This window comes from Heteronotia binoei, chromosome 1, assembly GCF_032191835.1.
Source record: "Heteronotia binoei isolate CCM8104 ecotype False Entrance Well chromosome 1, APGP_CSIRO_Hbin_v1, whole genome shotgun sequence".
Lineage (NCBI taxonomy): Eukaryota > Metazoa > Chordata > Lepidosauria > Squamata > Gekkonidae > Heteronotia > Heteronotia binoei.
Window position 1 is genome coordinate 252052749 of NC_083223.1, and position 16933 is coordinate 252069681.

General features: G+C 49.3%; 1 protein-coding gene across 2 annotated transcripts in view; it reads right to left on the minus strand.

Moving 5' to 3' along the window:
* Positions 1-11530: 11530 nt before the first annotated feature.
* Positions 11531-16933, minus strand: part of EHD1 (EH domain containing 1) — a 154118-nt gene continuing 148715 nt past the window's right edge. For both annotated transcript variants that reach the window (XM_060252703.1, XM_060252695.1), the window contains exons 5-6: positions 16259-16423; positions 11531-13793 (exon numbers count right to left, since the gene is read on the minus strand). In XM_060252703.1, coding sequence (XP_060108686.1) covers positions 13269-13793; positions 16259-16423 — 690 coding nt within the window. In that variant the 3' untranslated portion in view covers positions 11531-13268. The remainder of the gene's footprint in view (positions 13794-16258; positions 16424-16933) is intronic.

Here is a 16933-nt window from a genome sequence, read left to right on the forward strand (position 1 = left end):
ACTCTTATCTGGGAGAACTGGGTTTGATTCCCCACTCCTCCACTTGCACCTGCTGGAATGGCCTTGGGTCAGCCATTGCTCTGGTAGGAGTTGTCCTTGAAAGGGCAGCTGCTGTGAGAGCCCCACCCACCTCACAGGGTGTCTGTTGTGAGGGGAGATGATATAGGAGATTGTAAGCCGCTCTGAGTCTCTGATTCAGAGAGAAAGGTAGGGTATAAATCTGTAGTCTTCTTCTTCTTCCTCTGAGGGCCGCTGTAGTATTTACCATACACCACATTGATGTCCATGACCAGATGACCTCCCTATCACTAAGTTATGCCAGTCAGCAGCGAAGCTTTGTGTTCAAAACTTGCTTTTTATTCATTTGGATCCAATTTCCAACAGTGGAAGTACTCTCTAATTTTTGGTCACTGTTTAGGCCAGAACATCAGGCTAGTTCTTAATAGCAGTGACATCATCCATTCACTCAAACAAGAGTTGCTTCCACTCAAAGAACATTCAGTCATTGTTAGCTGGTATAACGCTTGCGTATCTCCCCCCACCCTTTTGCAAACATATCAGGGCTGTCAACCCTGCCCAGTGGTGATGATGCACCATCTAGGGCAGGGGTGGGGAACCACTTGGTGTGGCCCTTGGGGATTGCTGGGCCAAACCAAGCCATGTGGCAGCCTCCCTGGGGCCTGGCTGGCCAGCGAGGATCGTGGGGCCCAGCTGTGCTTTGCAGCAGCCTCCCCAGGGCCAGGGAGGGATCACAGGGCCCAGATGTACTGTGTGGCAGCCTCCCTGGGGCCTGGCTGGCTGGCTGGAATTGCTGCGGGGCCTGGAAAAGTTACTGTCACAGTTCAGTTTGCACTTGATTATCCCAGATGGTGTGGCCTAATATGCTAGTGAGTGTGTGACCTTATATGCTTATATTAAGGGATGTGGTCTAATATGCTACTGAGTTCCTGCTTGGCTTTTTCTACAAAAAAGCCCTAGACCTATGCATTTGCCTAGGGCGGTGGGCCGTGTGTGTGTGCCAGATTAGGCCCTCTCCACATGACTTCAAATAGGAAAAAAAAATCTGCATTAATTTTGCCAACCTGAATCATTCTTCCTTGGCGGAGCACTGTTTTTTAAGTTGATAATTTTGTATGGCCCGCGAATGACGTTATAAATATCCATATGGCCCTTGGCAGAAAAAAAGTTATATATATATATATATATATATATATATATATATATATATATATATATATATATATATATATAATTTTTTTTGGCCACTGTGTTGGACTGGATGGGCCATTGGCCTGATCTAACATGGCTTCTCTTATGTTCTTATGTTCCCCACCCCTGATCTAGGGTCACCACCACCCCCAAAAAAGAAAAAACTCAATGTGGATGAAACTCCATTTTGCTTTTATAATTCCAGCTCCAGGGGAGGACAGTCCACACCAGATGCAGCAACCCCTTACTCTTGCCTAGCTGCTCCAGTTTATTTTCATTCAAAAAGTCATCTGGGCACACTCAATACAGCACTCTTGTGCGTACATAAGGACAGGAGCTTCCCCTCTAACCACAGAAGGCAGCTGCCTAGCTTCTCCGCACCACCATCACACAAACACGGAGAAGCCCATTTATTACTGAGATGATGAGGAAGGTAGAGCAGCAGAGGTCCTGCATCACAGACTCTTGGCTGTTGGCACTGGTTGAACAAACAGGAGCATTAGTTTTCAAGTCTGCAAACCAATGGACAGAAGCCCAGAAAAAAATCTGAGAAGTTGATCTAATAATTTTCATTTTTAAGACATCTATTTTTAGGAAAGCCCTCACTTCATTCTATCAAAAGTGACAAACTGAAAGGCTTTGGTCGGGTATGTGGGTTTATGTAATTCGACGTGGATAAGACAGCCACACCTGAATCTCTCAGACGTGAATTACATGAGACCATCTAATCTTATAGAAAAGGGCTTTGGTAAGACTCTCAGAAACTATTTTAGCTTTTAATCGTTAGATATGATAATGGATAAGGAATACTGTGTGCATTTTGGTTTCTGATTTCATTTACATATGCAAGTATATTGTGTTAGACATGATTATTTCTTACTTATTCAGTTTGGTGTAGTGGTTAAGTGTGCAGACTCTTATCTGGGAGAACCGGGTTTGATTCCCCACTCTTCCACTTACAGCTGCTGGAATGGCTTTGGGTTAGCCATAGTTATCACAGAAGTTGTCCTTGAAAGGGCAGCTGCTGTGAGAGCCTCTCAGCCCCACCCACTTCACAGGGTGTCTGTTGTGGGCGGAGAAGAGATAGCGATTGTAAGCCGCTCTGAGTCTCTGATTCAGAGAGAAGGGCAGGGTATAAATCTGAAGACTTCTCTTCTCTCCTTGTAATTCTCCCATATTCATTTCAAAAATGATCAGATTGGTTTTAAATAAAATGAATAATCTTCAACTGGAACATGTTTTCACTTGACACCTGGAACTAAACTTTTGACCTCTCCATAATCTATAGAAGGCCATAACCTATAAGAACATAAGAGAAGCCATGCTGGATCAGGCCAACGGCCCATCAAGTCCAACACTCTGTGTCACACAGTGGCAAAAAATTTTATATACACACACACACTGTGGCTAATAGCCACTGATGGACCTCTGCTCCATATTTTTATCTAAACCCCTCTTGAAGGTGGCTATACTTGTGGCCGCTACCACCTCCTGTGGCAGTGAATTCCACATGTTAATCACCCTTTGGGTGAAGAAGTACTTCCTTTTATCCGTTTTAACCTGTCTGCTCAGCAATTAACCTTTCTGCTCAGCAAGAGATTGGGTATTGAGAGATTGGGTATTGAGAGATATAGAGATTGGGTATTGAAGAAAACAGCCATAGCTAGGGTTGCCAATCCCCAGATGGGGGCAGGGGATCCCCTGGTTTGGAGACCCTCCCCCCGCTTCAGGGTCATCAGAAAGTGGGGGAAGGGGAGGGAAATGTCTGCTGGGAACTCTATTATTCCCTATGGAGATTTATTCCCATAGAAAATCATGGAGAATTGATCTGTGGGTATCTGGGGCTCTGGGGGGCGGCTGTTTTTTGGGGTAGAGGCACCAAATTTTCTGTATAGCATCTAGTGCCTCTCCCCAAAATACCCCCCAAGTTTCAAAAATATTGGACCAGGGGGTCCAATTCTATGAGCCCCAAAAGAAGGTGCCCCTATCCTTCATTATTTCCTATGGAAGGAAGGAATTGAAAAGGTGTGCCGTCCCTTTAAATGTGATGGCCAGAACTCCCTTTGGAGTTCAATTATGCTTGTCACAGCCTTGATCTTGGCTCCACCCCCAAAGTCTCCTGGCTCCACCCCCAAAGTCCCCAGATATTTCTTGAATTGGACTTGGCAACCCTAGCCATAGCAATATAGCCCTGTGCCTTAGTGGTTAAGGCATTGCTTTGAAACAAGCTGTGACGGAACCGGCCCGATTCTGCCTTCAGACCCAGTCCCGTCAACTCCCTGCTGAGTCTCCAACTCCTGGAGGGAGCTATTTTTCCTCCGGCCACTTGGGCTCGCTGCCACCACCTGCTCAGTCTAGGGATTCAGATTGAGAGGAACAGGACTCCCAATCCCCCTTTCCAGCTCTGAGGCCAGGCCTCAAGGTCCTCTGCCACCCTGTACTTGGGTGTCACAGAGACCACAGCACTTCTTCGGGGAACCCCTGGAGGATTGGCACTTTCCCCAACTGCATGCCTTCTCCCTTCCCCGGGGCCCCCTTCTTAAAGCAGCATGGTCTAAAACGGTTGGGGATCTTTGTGGTACAGAGTTAGACTGCCAGCATTCAAACAGTAAAAATATTTAATTAAAAGAGGAAAAGAAAAGAAAAACAAAACAAAGACAGTTGCATATAAAAGGTTAGCACAGCACAGCACCCGCACAGCAAACAGCATGACAAAGAAAAGGTGGTTATAAACGCATCCTACTGTCCCTGGTCTAAACTTGCCCTGCTTTGTGGATGACTTACTTGGTCTGACTGCCTGGGGGCCTCCTTTTCCTGAGTAGGCCTATCCCACAGTCAGGAGCCCCCATGCTAACAACCTTCTCCTTTGAGCGCCAGCTGAGGACTGCCTTTCTTCCTGGTTAACTCAAATGCAAAGGACAAAAGAACTTCCTGCCACTCTAGGAGGCTTTCCCCCTAGAGTTACTACTGGTTTGGCTCTGGAAGGGAGGGGGGGTTGGAGGGAGGCTAGGCCAAAGCCTGCTTAGCAGTTTCACGTTCCCTCCCAACTAAGATGGCGTTTCTCCACACAAGCAAATAGACCCTTCATTTCCATGTGTTAGCTGTAGCCCTAACCTTAGCACTAAACCTAAACCCGAGCCCTAACACCAGATGTAACTGTAACCCAGGCACTGGAAGTAAGGGCAAGTACAAGGCTTAAGGCCTCCTCTCTTAAATCCCCCCTCCCACTCATACACCTTGACTTAAGCAAAGTAACTCTTTATTATAAGAGTAAACACAGTTTTGTACACAGGGTATGGTGCTCCCCACCCGCAAAGTACTTTCCCTTCCCAAACCAGAGATCCAGCAGTCAGTGTCCCAGAAGTGCCTTCTTGATGAAGCTGGCCCAGTCGCAGTCCCTCAGAAGCAGCAGGTCTCCAGTGGGAAGGAAAGTCCTCAGGGGCTCTCTCCTCACCATCCAGCAGAAGAAGTCAGCTCCAGTTCATAGGCAGGTGATCTGGAGGCTAACCTCCAGAAAAACAGTCAGTTCCAAAAAACAGAGGGCCCGCACCAGACAAAAATCTCTTCAGCTGAGGCCTCAGCACTTCAGTCCTTGGAGAGCCCAAAGGACTAGGCCTCTGCTCCTCTCACTACCCAGTTGTCTTTTCTTCAAGTCACTCCTACATACACTTCTCCCTATATGCAAATGAAGTGCTTTCACTTCTCCCCAACAACATATATCCCCAAAACTCTAACCATACCCTTGCCCTAAGCCAGGCCCTAACCCTAACCTTTGCCATTGGCTTAACTCCTAACCATAATCTTAGCACTAACCCTAACTCTAGCACTTGCTTGAAAACATAGCAGTAATCCTAACCTCTAGCCCTAACTCTAAATCTAGACCTAGTAAGATAACAGATAACCCCCTTCTGAGCTCCAGAAAAATCACTCTTGGGGTCACTGGCTCCATGCAGAAGTGCAGCCATAATGGTGGGGGTGGGCTGAAGTGGAGAGACCAGGGGATGAAACTGAGCCCGTTCGTTTGGTGTAGTGGTTAACAGCAGCAGGCTCTAATCTTGAGGACTGGGTTTGATTCCCCACTCTTCCACATGAAGCCAGGTAGGTGACCTTGGGTCAGTCTCATGTTCTCCCAGAGCTCTCTCAGCCCCACCTACCTCACAGGGTGTCTGAAGGTGGAACTCCACTTGCAGAAGAGGAAAAAGGAAATTCATCCCCTTGTCCTTCTTCACTCAGAGCCAAATCATCTTTTTAGTTCAGAAGGGGCTGACTAGACAGAGAAGACAACACACAACTTTGTGTTCTGGGAACAGAGTGGGAGGATACATGCCACTCTTATGGAGTTCTCACTTTTGCAGATGGGGAAAAAATTCTAGGCACTCGTGGCCATATTTGAAATACTTGGGTTTTTTTACAAATATGCCAGCAGAGAACAAGTGGAAGCCAAGAGGACCTCCTGTGGAGCCAAAAAAACTCCACAGGGGAGAAACCAGCTCCCATCCATGTTGTTGTGCTGAGGGGTGGTTTCCACTTCCTTGGAACAAGGAACAAAATTCAAGTCCAGTGGCACCTTTAAGCCCTACAGGGAATGGGTGGAATAGAAATATACTAAATAAATAATAAATAAGACCAACAAATTTTTATTCAAGGTGTAAGCTTTCATGTGCATACACACTTCAGATATCTCAAGTGTGCATGCACACAAAAGCTTACACAAAGAATTAAACTTTGGTCTTAAAGGTGCCGCTGGATTGAAATTTTGTTCTACTTCAGACCAACATGGCTACCCACCTGAATTTATCTTGGTAGGGATGGTGATACATCCAAATAGAAAATTTTCACAATGTAGAAGCTGCAGAAAGTTCCCTCTCCTTGCCAGCAACAACCCAATCAGTATATCCACAGCAGGGTGGGGGAGACACTCTGGTTGCCAAGTCGAACAGAAACGGGGGGGGGGGGGGGCAGAGCTTATGACATGAAGCATTTGTAGCCATCAAAAGTAAATTTGGCCTCTACCATCACCCACAAAATACTCCTTCACCCAGCAGAGGGCAGCAGTGTCTCAATCACACACACTCCTCATACCATAGTCCCCGTTAGACACAGAATTCTATCACCCTTCCTTCCAAAACTGCTTGTAGATAGGAAGCAAAAGTGTAATCTTCCTCCTTTTAACCCCTCCATGTAGGAAGGACCAATTAGAGCTGGGGATAAAGAGTGCTCAACATGTACTTGGGATCTGGCTTCCATTGTCTGGCTTGCAGGGAAAGGGTGGGGGATGGAAAATGCCCAGTCATTGGTATTTCCTCAGCCAGGACTCAGCCTTGGAATGCGTGAAGGCATGAAAAGGAGGGAACACCATCCCTGAGCAGAGTATCTCACACAGATGTAGGTGGGAGCAGCAATAGTTCCAACCCTCAGACATGTAAGAGGCCTGCTGCTCCCAAGCTCAGGACTTCCCAGAGTTCCACGCTGTACCACTGTAACTTTGTGCCATGGGACTGTCCACTCTTCCCCACCACCTCACTCCCATCCAAGCCTGAAATAGCACAAAGCCAACCCCCCCCTGGAAAACGGGGGGGGGGGGGAAACACCTTTTGATTCTGACAAAGGGAACTTTGGTTCTCGAAACATCCCCTGAAACTCTTGTTTACTCTTTCTGTGCTGTGGCTGCAAGCTCCTTCAGTTCGTGCTCACCTCCACATTTTCACCTAGCTTTGGACAAAGGGAAAGTGGATTCTAGGGCTCCATCTCCACAGAGCCACACCTTGGATGGCGTCTCCCATTTGGGCCTCTTTGAGATCCCAGGACAGCCATTGGAAGAGGCCCAAATGGAAATCCATCACCTTCTGTTCCACTCACCCAGTTAGCAAGTCACCAAATTATAAGGCTGATCCCTGCATTAGAGGTGAACTGCTGTTTTAGTGGCAGAGTGGCGCTCAATTCTTTCTCCAAAGTTGCCTTCCATTTGCTTTGGGTCTTTTGCCTCTCCACTCTCCACCCCCCCATCCTGCCAGTTAGTATGAATAATGACTAGCTACAGAAAAAACGAGCCAGGAATAGAGACAGATCCCTGGAATTGTAGGAAGCCCTTCCTAAGTGACGATGGGAAAGTATGCCTCACGAGGATGCCCCTCCCTTTGGCAAAGAAGCCAAATGTTATTTACTTTAAAAATTATTCCACAGTGTACAAAAAGGACCTTGCTGCCTTTCTGCAGCCAAGAGTACAGACAGCTACACTGAAGTTTACTCAGCATACTGTCCTCATCAAGGCATGCTGACAAAGTAGGGAAAACTAGTTTCTCTCTGGGGGGAGACAGGCAGCTGTAAGCCCCAATCTGATCATAAAAAATGTCCGGTTCACCCTTTCCCAGGAACATCAAGCACTCCCTTACCACCATCAGCAATGTGACAATTTCTCTCTGCCATACATGCTCCCCTATAAACTTTGCTTAACACATTTGAGATCAGTTCCGTATGATCAGGTAGCCCCAAGCTTTTAAATAATTCAACATAGCTGTCAGGATGTTCCCATAGGTCAGCGTGCGCATGCACAGAAAGGTGGTCAATGAATTATTTGCAACACCTCAGCATACTTTCCGTACATGATAGCAGTCGCAACCACCAGAGTGTAAACTTCACCCCGGTTTGTGAAATCAGAACCAAGAATCCAGCCCAAGCACTTTACCATAGCAATGGGGTGGTGGAGCAGTAAGAGGGGGGGAGTCACCCGGGAGGAACACCAAGTTGCTCTAGGACAGGGGGAGACTGATGTCTTGGGTTTTCCTTCAAGTCCCCAGCTGTTATTCCCATTTAAAGTTAGAAGCAAAATGTGGCAAAAATATATGTATTAACAAATTGTGTATTGAAACACTCTAACAGCACAATCCAGAGGGGGGGTGGGCGGAAAGTCTTTTGGGAGCAGATGAACCGCTTAGTGGGCACAGGAAGGGTTTGCACCGACGTACAACCAGCGCCACCACAGTGAGAGGGAGTTACGTGGGCAGGGGGCCCAAGCGCCACTCCGCCCAAGCATGAGCGGAAGTGAGGCAGAGCGCGGTGTTCAGGCAGAGGAGGGGGTGGAGTTGGGGGTGCGGACAGGCTTAGGTGGCTTTCTGAGCAGTTTGGCCCATGACATGCCCCCCTGAGAGGTGCAACTTTATGCTGGCAAAAATGGCAGCGTGCCCCATAGGCACTCGTTGAAACCAAAAACAAAGGTTGCCTCCGCTGCTGCAGAAGCTTGCAAACCCCTTAGGGAGCAGCGTGATTGCCTCGCCAATCCCCTTGCACCTCGGATTGATAAGCCCCCTCCCCAGCACCCAATCGTGGTCTCCCCCCTCCTAGAAATACTTCTGCTCTGGCCTTGCACAACTCAGTTGTTAGGAAGAGGAGCATTTGGCGGGAAGTTCTGCCGGTGAGCTCCCTGCCATATGGACTTAAGAGTGAGGGACAGGCAGGCACGTTGGTGACAGGTTTTGCACCTCGCGGTTGCTTTGACAATATCTTTGACTTGCGAGAAGAGAGAGGTCTCTCCCCAGGGGCTAACTGATCGTTTCCAGGTCTCCACAGGATCCAGGCTCTCGGCGGCTCTGCATGCAAGGACTGTCACCCATGGCTGAGTAAGTTCCACTGTCCCCCCCACAAGCCTTCCCTCGCTCTCGACTGTTTGGTGTGCGAGCATCTCTGGCACTTGAACCAGGCCGTGGGCTGCGGCAGGGGGCATTTGCTGACCCCGCTCCCCTGTGCTGCTGCCTGCTCCCTTCCCTTGGTCTGCCCTCTGCCACGTTTCCAACCCCTGGCAGGGCACCGGGGTGTGTGTGTGTGGCAGGGAGCTGGGTCAGAGACTGTCCCTTTAAGAGAGCACCTGGCTGAAATGCAGCCTGCTCTTCCAGCTGCTGCCCCTGCAGGTGCTCTTGATCTGTCTCCATTTTGCAGGTGGGACTCCAACATTGAGGCTTCTGCATGTGCCGCTCCACCGCCCCTCCACTCCCTCAGCTGTTTCTGCCCGCCACTCGGAATGGTGCCCCACCCACGGCGAGACCACCCAGCGCGCGCCAGGGAGACTGCTGCACTCTGTTCCGGAAAAATAAAGTCTGAGCTGTGCCCTCTGTTGTCTCTCCTGCTTGGCATCTGCTGCACGTTCCCTGGGCAACTCCCCCCCCATCAGTGGCCTCTCCGAGGAAATGCCTGGGAGGGTGGGCAGCCTTGGTTTTGGGTGGAGGAACGGTCTATGAGCCACCACGCTGCCCCCCATGTGGCTGGACAGGGGAGTGCCGCCCCTCAGCCTGCCCGGGCTGACAGCCTACCTGACCCCACAGGGCTGTTGTGCATAGGGCACTAAGAGGGGGCTGATGAATTGGACTCAAAAGTTCTGCGGCTGATGCACTCGCACTCAGTTCTGTGGCCCCCGGAGGGAGGTGTTCCGTGCGCATGGCAGGGGGCATCAGGGCAGTACAGGGGGTCTCTGGGTGGGGGGGGGTGTCTGCTGCTGAGCTGCTCACTCCCAGACACACATCCAGCCGCTGTCTATGACAGCGAACTCCTGCACTTGGTACTTCCTGCTTGTCTGCCTGCCATTGGCAGAGTCTCTGACAGCGGGAGGGGGTAAGGGGATTGACTGCTTCTCCGTGGTCCCGTGCGGACCTGTTTCGCCCCCACCCCTGCCTCGCCACCAAGCCAGGCTTCTCTGCTCGCATGCCCAGCCTCACTCCTGTTCCCTCCCCGTGTTTGTGGGACGTCTCTCCTTTGCCTTTGATGGTCTGCCCATCAATGGCTCCGTTCTCTGTTTGGGGGCGGGTTGGTGATGGATATCAGCCTCTCTAAGGCCGCCTCTCCCCATCCCTGACTGTCATGAGTCGCAGCACATGCACTAGGACTGGCCAATAGGGGGTGGGTGGGCTGGTCCTCCCCTCCAGCTGCCTCCACCTCCCTTGCGCCTCCACCAGCGGCGTTGCCATGGCGACCATTTCCCTCACGGCAAGCTACACTTCCCCCCAATGCTCCAGCGTGCCAAAGTCCTCAGGAAGTCTACTAGCGGCACGGCCGCTACGCCACAGCCAGCCGCCCCTTATGTCTGGGTTGGACTGTCCATACAAATTGTACAAATTTCTTACACTACCAAACACAAGCTGTACACAACAGCCTTAAGATGATGATAACTGGCTTCTGTTTTTGTACACCCTTACTTGAAGCAGTTGCTCCATCAGACATCCTGACCACAATTCACCTTGCTGAGTGCCTGTCCCATCATTGACCGATCAGACAGTCTGGCCTGTGCACATGTACATAAGATACTTCTTGTAGACCTGAAAGACCAAAAAATTGAAAGGCCACACAAAGGACTCCTCATAATAAATGGAAACTCATTTCTTCTTCCCTTGCATAGATGAATTATAAAAAGTTCAGTGCAGTTGACCTGGAGTGAGGCTGAAAGAGCGTGAGGGATAGCCGGCACTACCAAGCCATTTCCACAAAAGGTTTCCTCTGACGTGTATTTCTGGGACAATTCATACATTCAAAAATTCACTTCGAGTCTTACAAGGCTGGTGTTTTTTGGGTCTACAAGTATTTTAAGGCTGTTGTGTACAGCTTGTGTTTGAATGGTGTAAGAAATTCGCACAATTTGTTTTTATAGTGTTTCAATACACAATTTGTTAATACATATATATTTTTGCAGCATTTGGCCTTGAGCTTTTGCTTCTGACTTTGGTTACATACGGCCCCCTCCTTTGCTGGTTTGTTATTCCCATTCAAGTAAGACACTGTTTTCATCTAACATTAAGAAGGGGACAGAATCTGAAAAGGCCAAATGAAAAGCGGGGGGTGGGGGGGAAGAGAGACGGACAACTACTAAGGCACTGTGTGGAGGAAGCATGTTTTGCTGCAGCAACCAGTATTACATGACCCTCAAGTTAAAAGGTGCATTCAAGGGCTAGCACCCATGGAATTTAATATCGGGCACCACAATAAACATTCCAGCATTTTTTAAAAACAAGTTTTTAGTCCCTTTGGGGTGGGCAGTGTTCTTTTGGAGGGTTTTTTTGCAGGCTCATGAACAATGCCTAGTAAAGTCTCAGAGGCCAGAGTGGAGGGCAAGCAAATAAATAAAGGTTCCAGGGTGTGTGTGTGGGTGGGGGGGGGGCACATGCTCTGTATTCCTTTGCCCTCCACTCCCTCCTCACTGAAGCTGATTCAGCCCAAGGAATCTGACTGCTCCTCTTAAGCCCACAGCAGCCTGCTTATATGTTTGGATCAAGACAAATTTTAACTCAATCTTTTAAATACAAAAAGGCAAAAACAAACAAAAAAATACCCCAGGCAGATGCAGAGCTTCAAATAAACTTTAATGCCAGGGAAATGGGCGGGATATTTAAACAGACCTCCCTACACATCCTCCCCCACCCCCGCAAATGAGAGGCTGGTTGCACTCTCGACTCCCTCCCCCTGGCTAAGGCAATCCAATCCTCAGCAGTTCTCATGCAGATAAAGATGACCACGTCCTGCAACACAAGCAGACATTTCCCCCCCCCCTTCCTTCAGACTTCATGGGTAGTGTGTGCCTAACAAACAGAACACAGCTGTAATAGCCCCTCGCAAGCCTGCATTAAAGACTGCGAAGTCATTCCCTCAGACCCCTCCCCTTTCTCCATAGCAGCCCTGAGAGCACTCACAGCTGTCATGACCTTCCTTCAGAAACGTCATGAATTCCCACCCCAGTCCCATGTGATTTCCACAACACTGATTCTTCCATCGTTAGCTGCAGAGATCTTGAGCCATCGTGGGTCCGAGACCATGTTCAACAGATGTGTAGGCACAGAGGCCTGTCAAAGCCCATGAGGAGTCTCACAAGGACATAATCACCATTCAATTCAATGCATTTCCCACTCATCCCGGCCAAAGAATGGTTTCATACCTCCCTCTTCTTGATCTGGGGGAGGGGAAACGGATCTCCTTGGAAACAGAGGAAGTCCAAGGAGGTGTGTTCAGACTGGAGAAGCTTAAGCAAGTTCTCGATCACCACTGTGGTTAAGAAATCACCATTTATTGCTGAAACACTTCCGTGGTTTAAGTGAAGGCACAGAAGCCTCGCTTCAGAGCTGCCAGCTTGTGTTATCAGAACCTTCAGGCTTCAAGGAGACCCACCCCTCTCTGCGGGAAGGCCTGTCCAGGCATCAGGGAATTATTGCAGGCCCCAGGGCTAGGGAAAAGATTAACTGAGCAATCTCTAAAACCAGCATGGGTATTGGTCAAGGGGCATGAACAGTACCAAACCAAGACCAGGTGGCCCAGCAAGAAGAGGCAGTGAGTGAAAGGTGGGAGGTGAACAGGTGCTCTCCAAACTCTCCTGGCTCCAGAAAAAAGGCGATGCGGTCTAACCATTAGGAAAAGTGGGACACGCACATGTGAAACGGGTATGGTGTGTACCTGCATAAAATGCAACTGATGGCGTTGGTAGTGAGGAAGAGTGCTTTGGAGGTTCTCACACCTTTCAGGTGGACAGGTGAATAAGGGCTTGACAAGCCAAGGCAAAAAAAGCAGCACTAATGTGTATTATGTGTGTGTCATGAATAACATGTCTGTGTTATGTTGTTCCTTCCAACATCCCAGCCCCAATACTAACTAGTCACAGACAGAAGGAAGACACTGCATCACGAGGGATCTAGGTGAACCGCTCTCAAGGGTGAGAGACAGAGAACAAGGCCACCCACAACGACTAGCTTCTGTGACTGTAACGCTGAAGAGAAAAGGCCCCTCTCTCCCACCCCCCCACCCCCAAGGCTCCCTTCTGGGGAACAGCACCTTTGTACTCCATCTGAGGTAGAAGGAGAGTTCTCCCCAACACCACAGGTAGGAACAGATTATTGCCTTATAACGTAGCAGATGTATTAAAAATTTCTCAAAGAGTTACTGTGCATGGGCTTCCTTTCATTCAAGAAGGGTATTTTTTGTTTGTTTTGTTCTCACAGGGTGGGGAAGTTCAAAAGCCAGCTCCTGGGGGCAGCAGTCCAGCCCCCAAAGCAGAGTGGTCAAAGTCAAAGGCAGCCTCCCAGGAGGGGAACGTGTCATTCGTGCCTGCGCTTAGAGGGGGGCACTAGGTGAGTGGGCAGTTCGGCGGGCAACTCGTGGCCCTCCAATTTGACCTTGATGAGGTGGTTGGCCAGGGCGAACTCTTCGTCGTCCAAAAGACCATCCCTGTCCACATCCGCCAGCTTCCAGATCTTGCCCAAGACTGTGTTGGGCAGCTTGGACTTCACCATCTCCTTCTTGGCACTGGCCCCCGTGATCTTGCCGTTGACGGGGGAGAGGGTGTAGAAGATCTCGTCGTAGGTGGGCTTGTCCTTGCCCACCACCCACTCCACGTCGTCTATGCCTTCACCGGCGCCCTCCCCGTAGCCGTGGCCAAAGGGCCCGTTCATGGTGCCCTCGAAGGCCCCGCCCTTCACAACCTGGGCTGGCATTTGCGACTCCTCCTGCCGCACCATCACCATAAGGCGAGCGATGTCGTTGGCCAGCATGTCGTCCACAGCGTCCAGCAATTTCAGCTTCAGTGGCTGGAACTTACTGAAGTCCTGCGTCATCAATTGCTCCTGGGGAGAAAGAGAAGGTGGCCGTCAGCAGCCACAGAGCTCTGCAGAAATAAGGGCAAGCAGCACAAATTGGCCAAATATGGCCGAGGACCTGTCTACCATACCTTAGGGACCGTCTCTCCCCACGTTCCCCAGAGGGTACTTAGATCTGGGACACAGAATCTGTTATTGATCCCTGGGCCGAGGGAGGCAAGACTGAAGACTACCAGAGAGAGACCTTCTCCATAGTGGCCCCCTATTGGTGGAACCAACTCCCAGAAGAAGTAAGAGCCTTGCGGGACCTTGCCCAGTTTTGCAAGGCTTGTAAGACAACTCTGTTTAAACCAAGCCTGAACTCTCCCTAGAACAGGGGTGGCCAAACTGAGGCTCAGGATCCACATGTGGCTCTTTCACACATATTGGGTGGCTCTCGAAGCCCCCACCACACAGTCAGCCGGCTTGGAGAAGACATTTGTCTCTTTAAATCACTTCTCCAAGCCAAGCCAGCTGGTGGCTTGGAGAAGGCATTTAAAGTTGCTTTCTTTTCACTTCTCCCTCCCTTGCCCCAATCTATTTGCCTCTCTCCCCCTCCCTTCCTGTCTTACAATCATAGAGTTGGAAGGGACCACCAGGGTCATCTAGTCCAACCTCCTGAACAATGCAGGAAACTCACAAATACCTCCCCCTAAATTCGCAGGATCTTCATTGCTGTCAGATGGCCATCTAGCCTCTGTTTTAAAAACCTCCAAGGAAGGAGAGCCCACCACCTCCCGAGAAAGCCTGTGGAATCGTTCTAATGATCAGGAAGTTCTTCCTAATGCTGAGCCAGAAACTCTTTTGATTTAATTTCAACTCATTGCGGCTCTAAAACATTTGACCTTTGTGACTTGCGGCCCTCAAACATCAGATATTTATTCTATGTGTCTCTTATGTTAAGCAAGTCTTGCTACCCCTGTTCTAGAAGTTAAAATAGCTGAACTGAGACTATGCTACTTTGGTCACATTATGAGAAGACAAGAATCACCAGAAAAGACAACAATGCTAGGAAAAGTTGAAGGCAGCAGGAAAAGAGGGAGACCCAACATGAGATGGATGGACTCAATAAATGCAGTCCTGGCCCTCAGGTTGCAAAACCTGAGAATGGCTGTTAATGATAGAACATTTTGAAAGTCACTGGTTCGTAGGCTGCCATGAGTTGGAAGCAACCTGATAGCACATAATACACACATATACTGGAGTCGTTCACAGGTCTGCCAGTATTTCGCCTCCTTTCTAAACAGTTTCGTCATCCTTTCTTCCACTGACAGCTGGATAAACAACTCTTTCCCAAAACCTCCTAAACCTTGCTTTTCCAGAAATCTAAATATATTTGGTTCCTGTCCCCCAAAGAACCACCTTTCAGACACTTTACAGCTTTAAGCGGGGGTCATTTTGTAGAAAAATAGGTGGTGGAGCTCATTAGCATAACTCATTAGCATATGCTGCCCTTCCCCAACAATCCAAAAGCAACCCAACACAAGAAATGCTTGGGACTCTTTAGCTTGGAGAAACGTCGACTGCGGGGTGACATGATAGAGGTTTACAAGATAATGCATGGGATGGAGAAAGTAGAGAAAGAAGTACTTTTCTCCCTTTCTCACAATACAAGAACTCGTGGGCATTCGATGAAATCGCTGAGCAGACAGGTTAAAACGGATAAAAGGAAGTACTTCTTCACCCAAAGGGTGATTAACATGTGGAATTCACTGCCACAGGAGGTGGTGGCGGCCACAAGTATAGCCACCTTCAAGAAGGGTTTAGATAAAAATATGGAGCACAGGTCCATCAGTGGCTATTAGCCACAGTGTATGTGTGTATATAAAATTTTTTGCCACTGTGTGACACAGAGTGTTGGACTTGATGGGCCGTTGGCCTGATCCAACATGGCTTCTCTTATGTTCTTAAGAAAGAGAGCCCCGGATGAGTGAGGCCTGCTTGGGCTGGTTAGAGATCCAGCCAGCCCAAGCAGGCCTCACTCACCTGGGGCTATCCTTCCCCCCACCCCCCAAAAAGGCCAGCAAGCCACCCACCACCCGAAATCACATAAGAAGTGGAGAAAGGGTGGCACAGGCTTCTCCAGGGGTTAATGAGGGCTGCTGGGGGTGTGGCAAAGCTCCTGGTTGCCAGCTGGCTGCCCACTCTCCTAATCCAGGGATTGTTATGCAGCTGCACCTACTATTCAATGGACAAGGTAGGTGGGGAGGAGGAGGGGGCATCAGAAAGGTGAGCTCCAGCTGAATTCAAGGCCTGGTTTTAAGGACACTAAATGCTTTTCCAGTCTGAATCACAAGGGATCTAGAGGGACTGCTTAAACTAGGACATAAGGAGTGCACATGTGCAGACTCCAGTATGGAAACCATCACAAACCACAAAGTCCCAACCCCACACGCCACCACAGATCACAGGAACTTCTAGGACCAGAGTATCTACTCTGGCATTAGCCATACCTGCATCTTGCGGAGGTTGGGGAAGTCCCCCGGTGAGATCTGGTGCTCCCGTTCTATCTTCAGGTAGATCTCACCCAGGTTGTTCACCAGCTCTCTCTTCTTGCTCTCTTTTCCAAAGACGTTGGGCATCTCTTTCTTCAAGGAGCTGATGATGTAAGCATGGACCTGCCAGAAGACTCAAGAGTAAGTACCTGTCCACCTGGTCTGGCTACTATATGAAACTATATGAAACAAGCAAAGACGCACACAGGATCACAGAACTAGAATAGGATGGGACCAGTCCTCATCTGCAACAAGCAGCAGGATCATACAGTTTCAGAGAAGGAAGACTGCAAGGAAAGACCTGAAGAGCAGATAGACTCAAGACATCTGAAGTAGGGGCGTGCATTCGGCCTATACAAAGCAAAAAAACCCAAAACAACTTATCGGTATTTTTTGGATATTTTATCAGCCAGATACAGAGTCCAGTATTTGTTTGGCCATCTGAAAATGGCCGACTGCCAGATAGCTGAAAGTAACAGGCCCCTTTAAACACCTTCCAGGTGAACTCACCACTCTGAGAAGGCATTTAAGGACCGCAAGCCTTTTAAATGCCACCCTCCACCACCACTGGAAACAATGCAGGATGGGGGCAGCTCTGTTGGGCAGTCCGGTCTAAGCTGGGCTGCCCAGCAG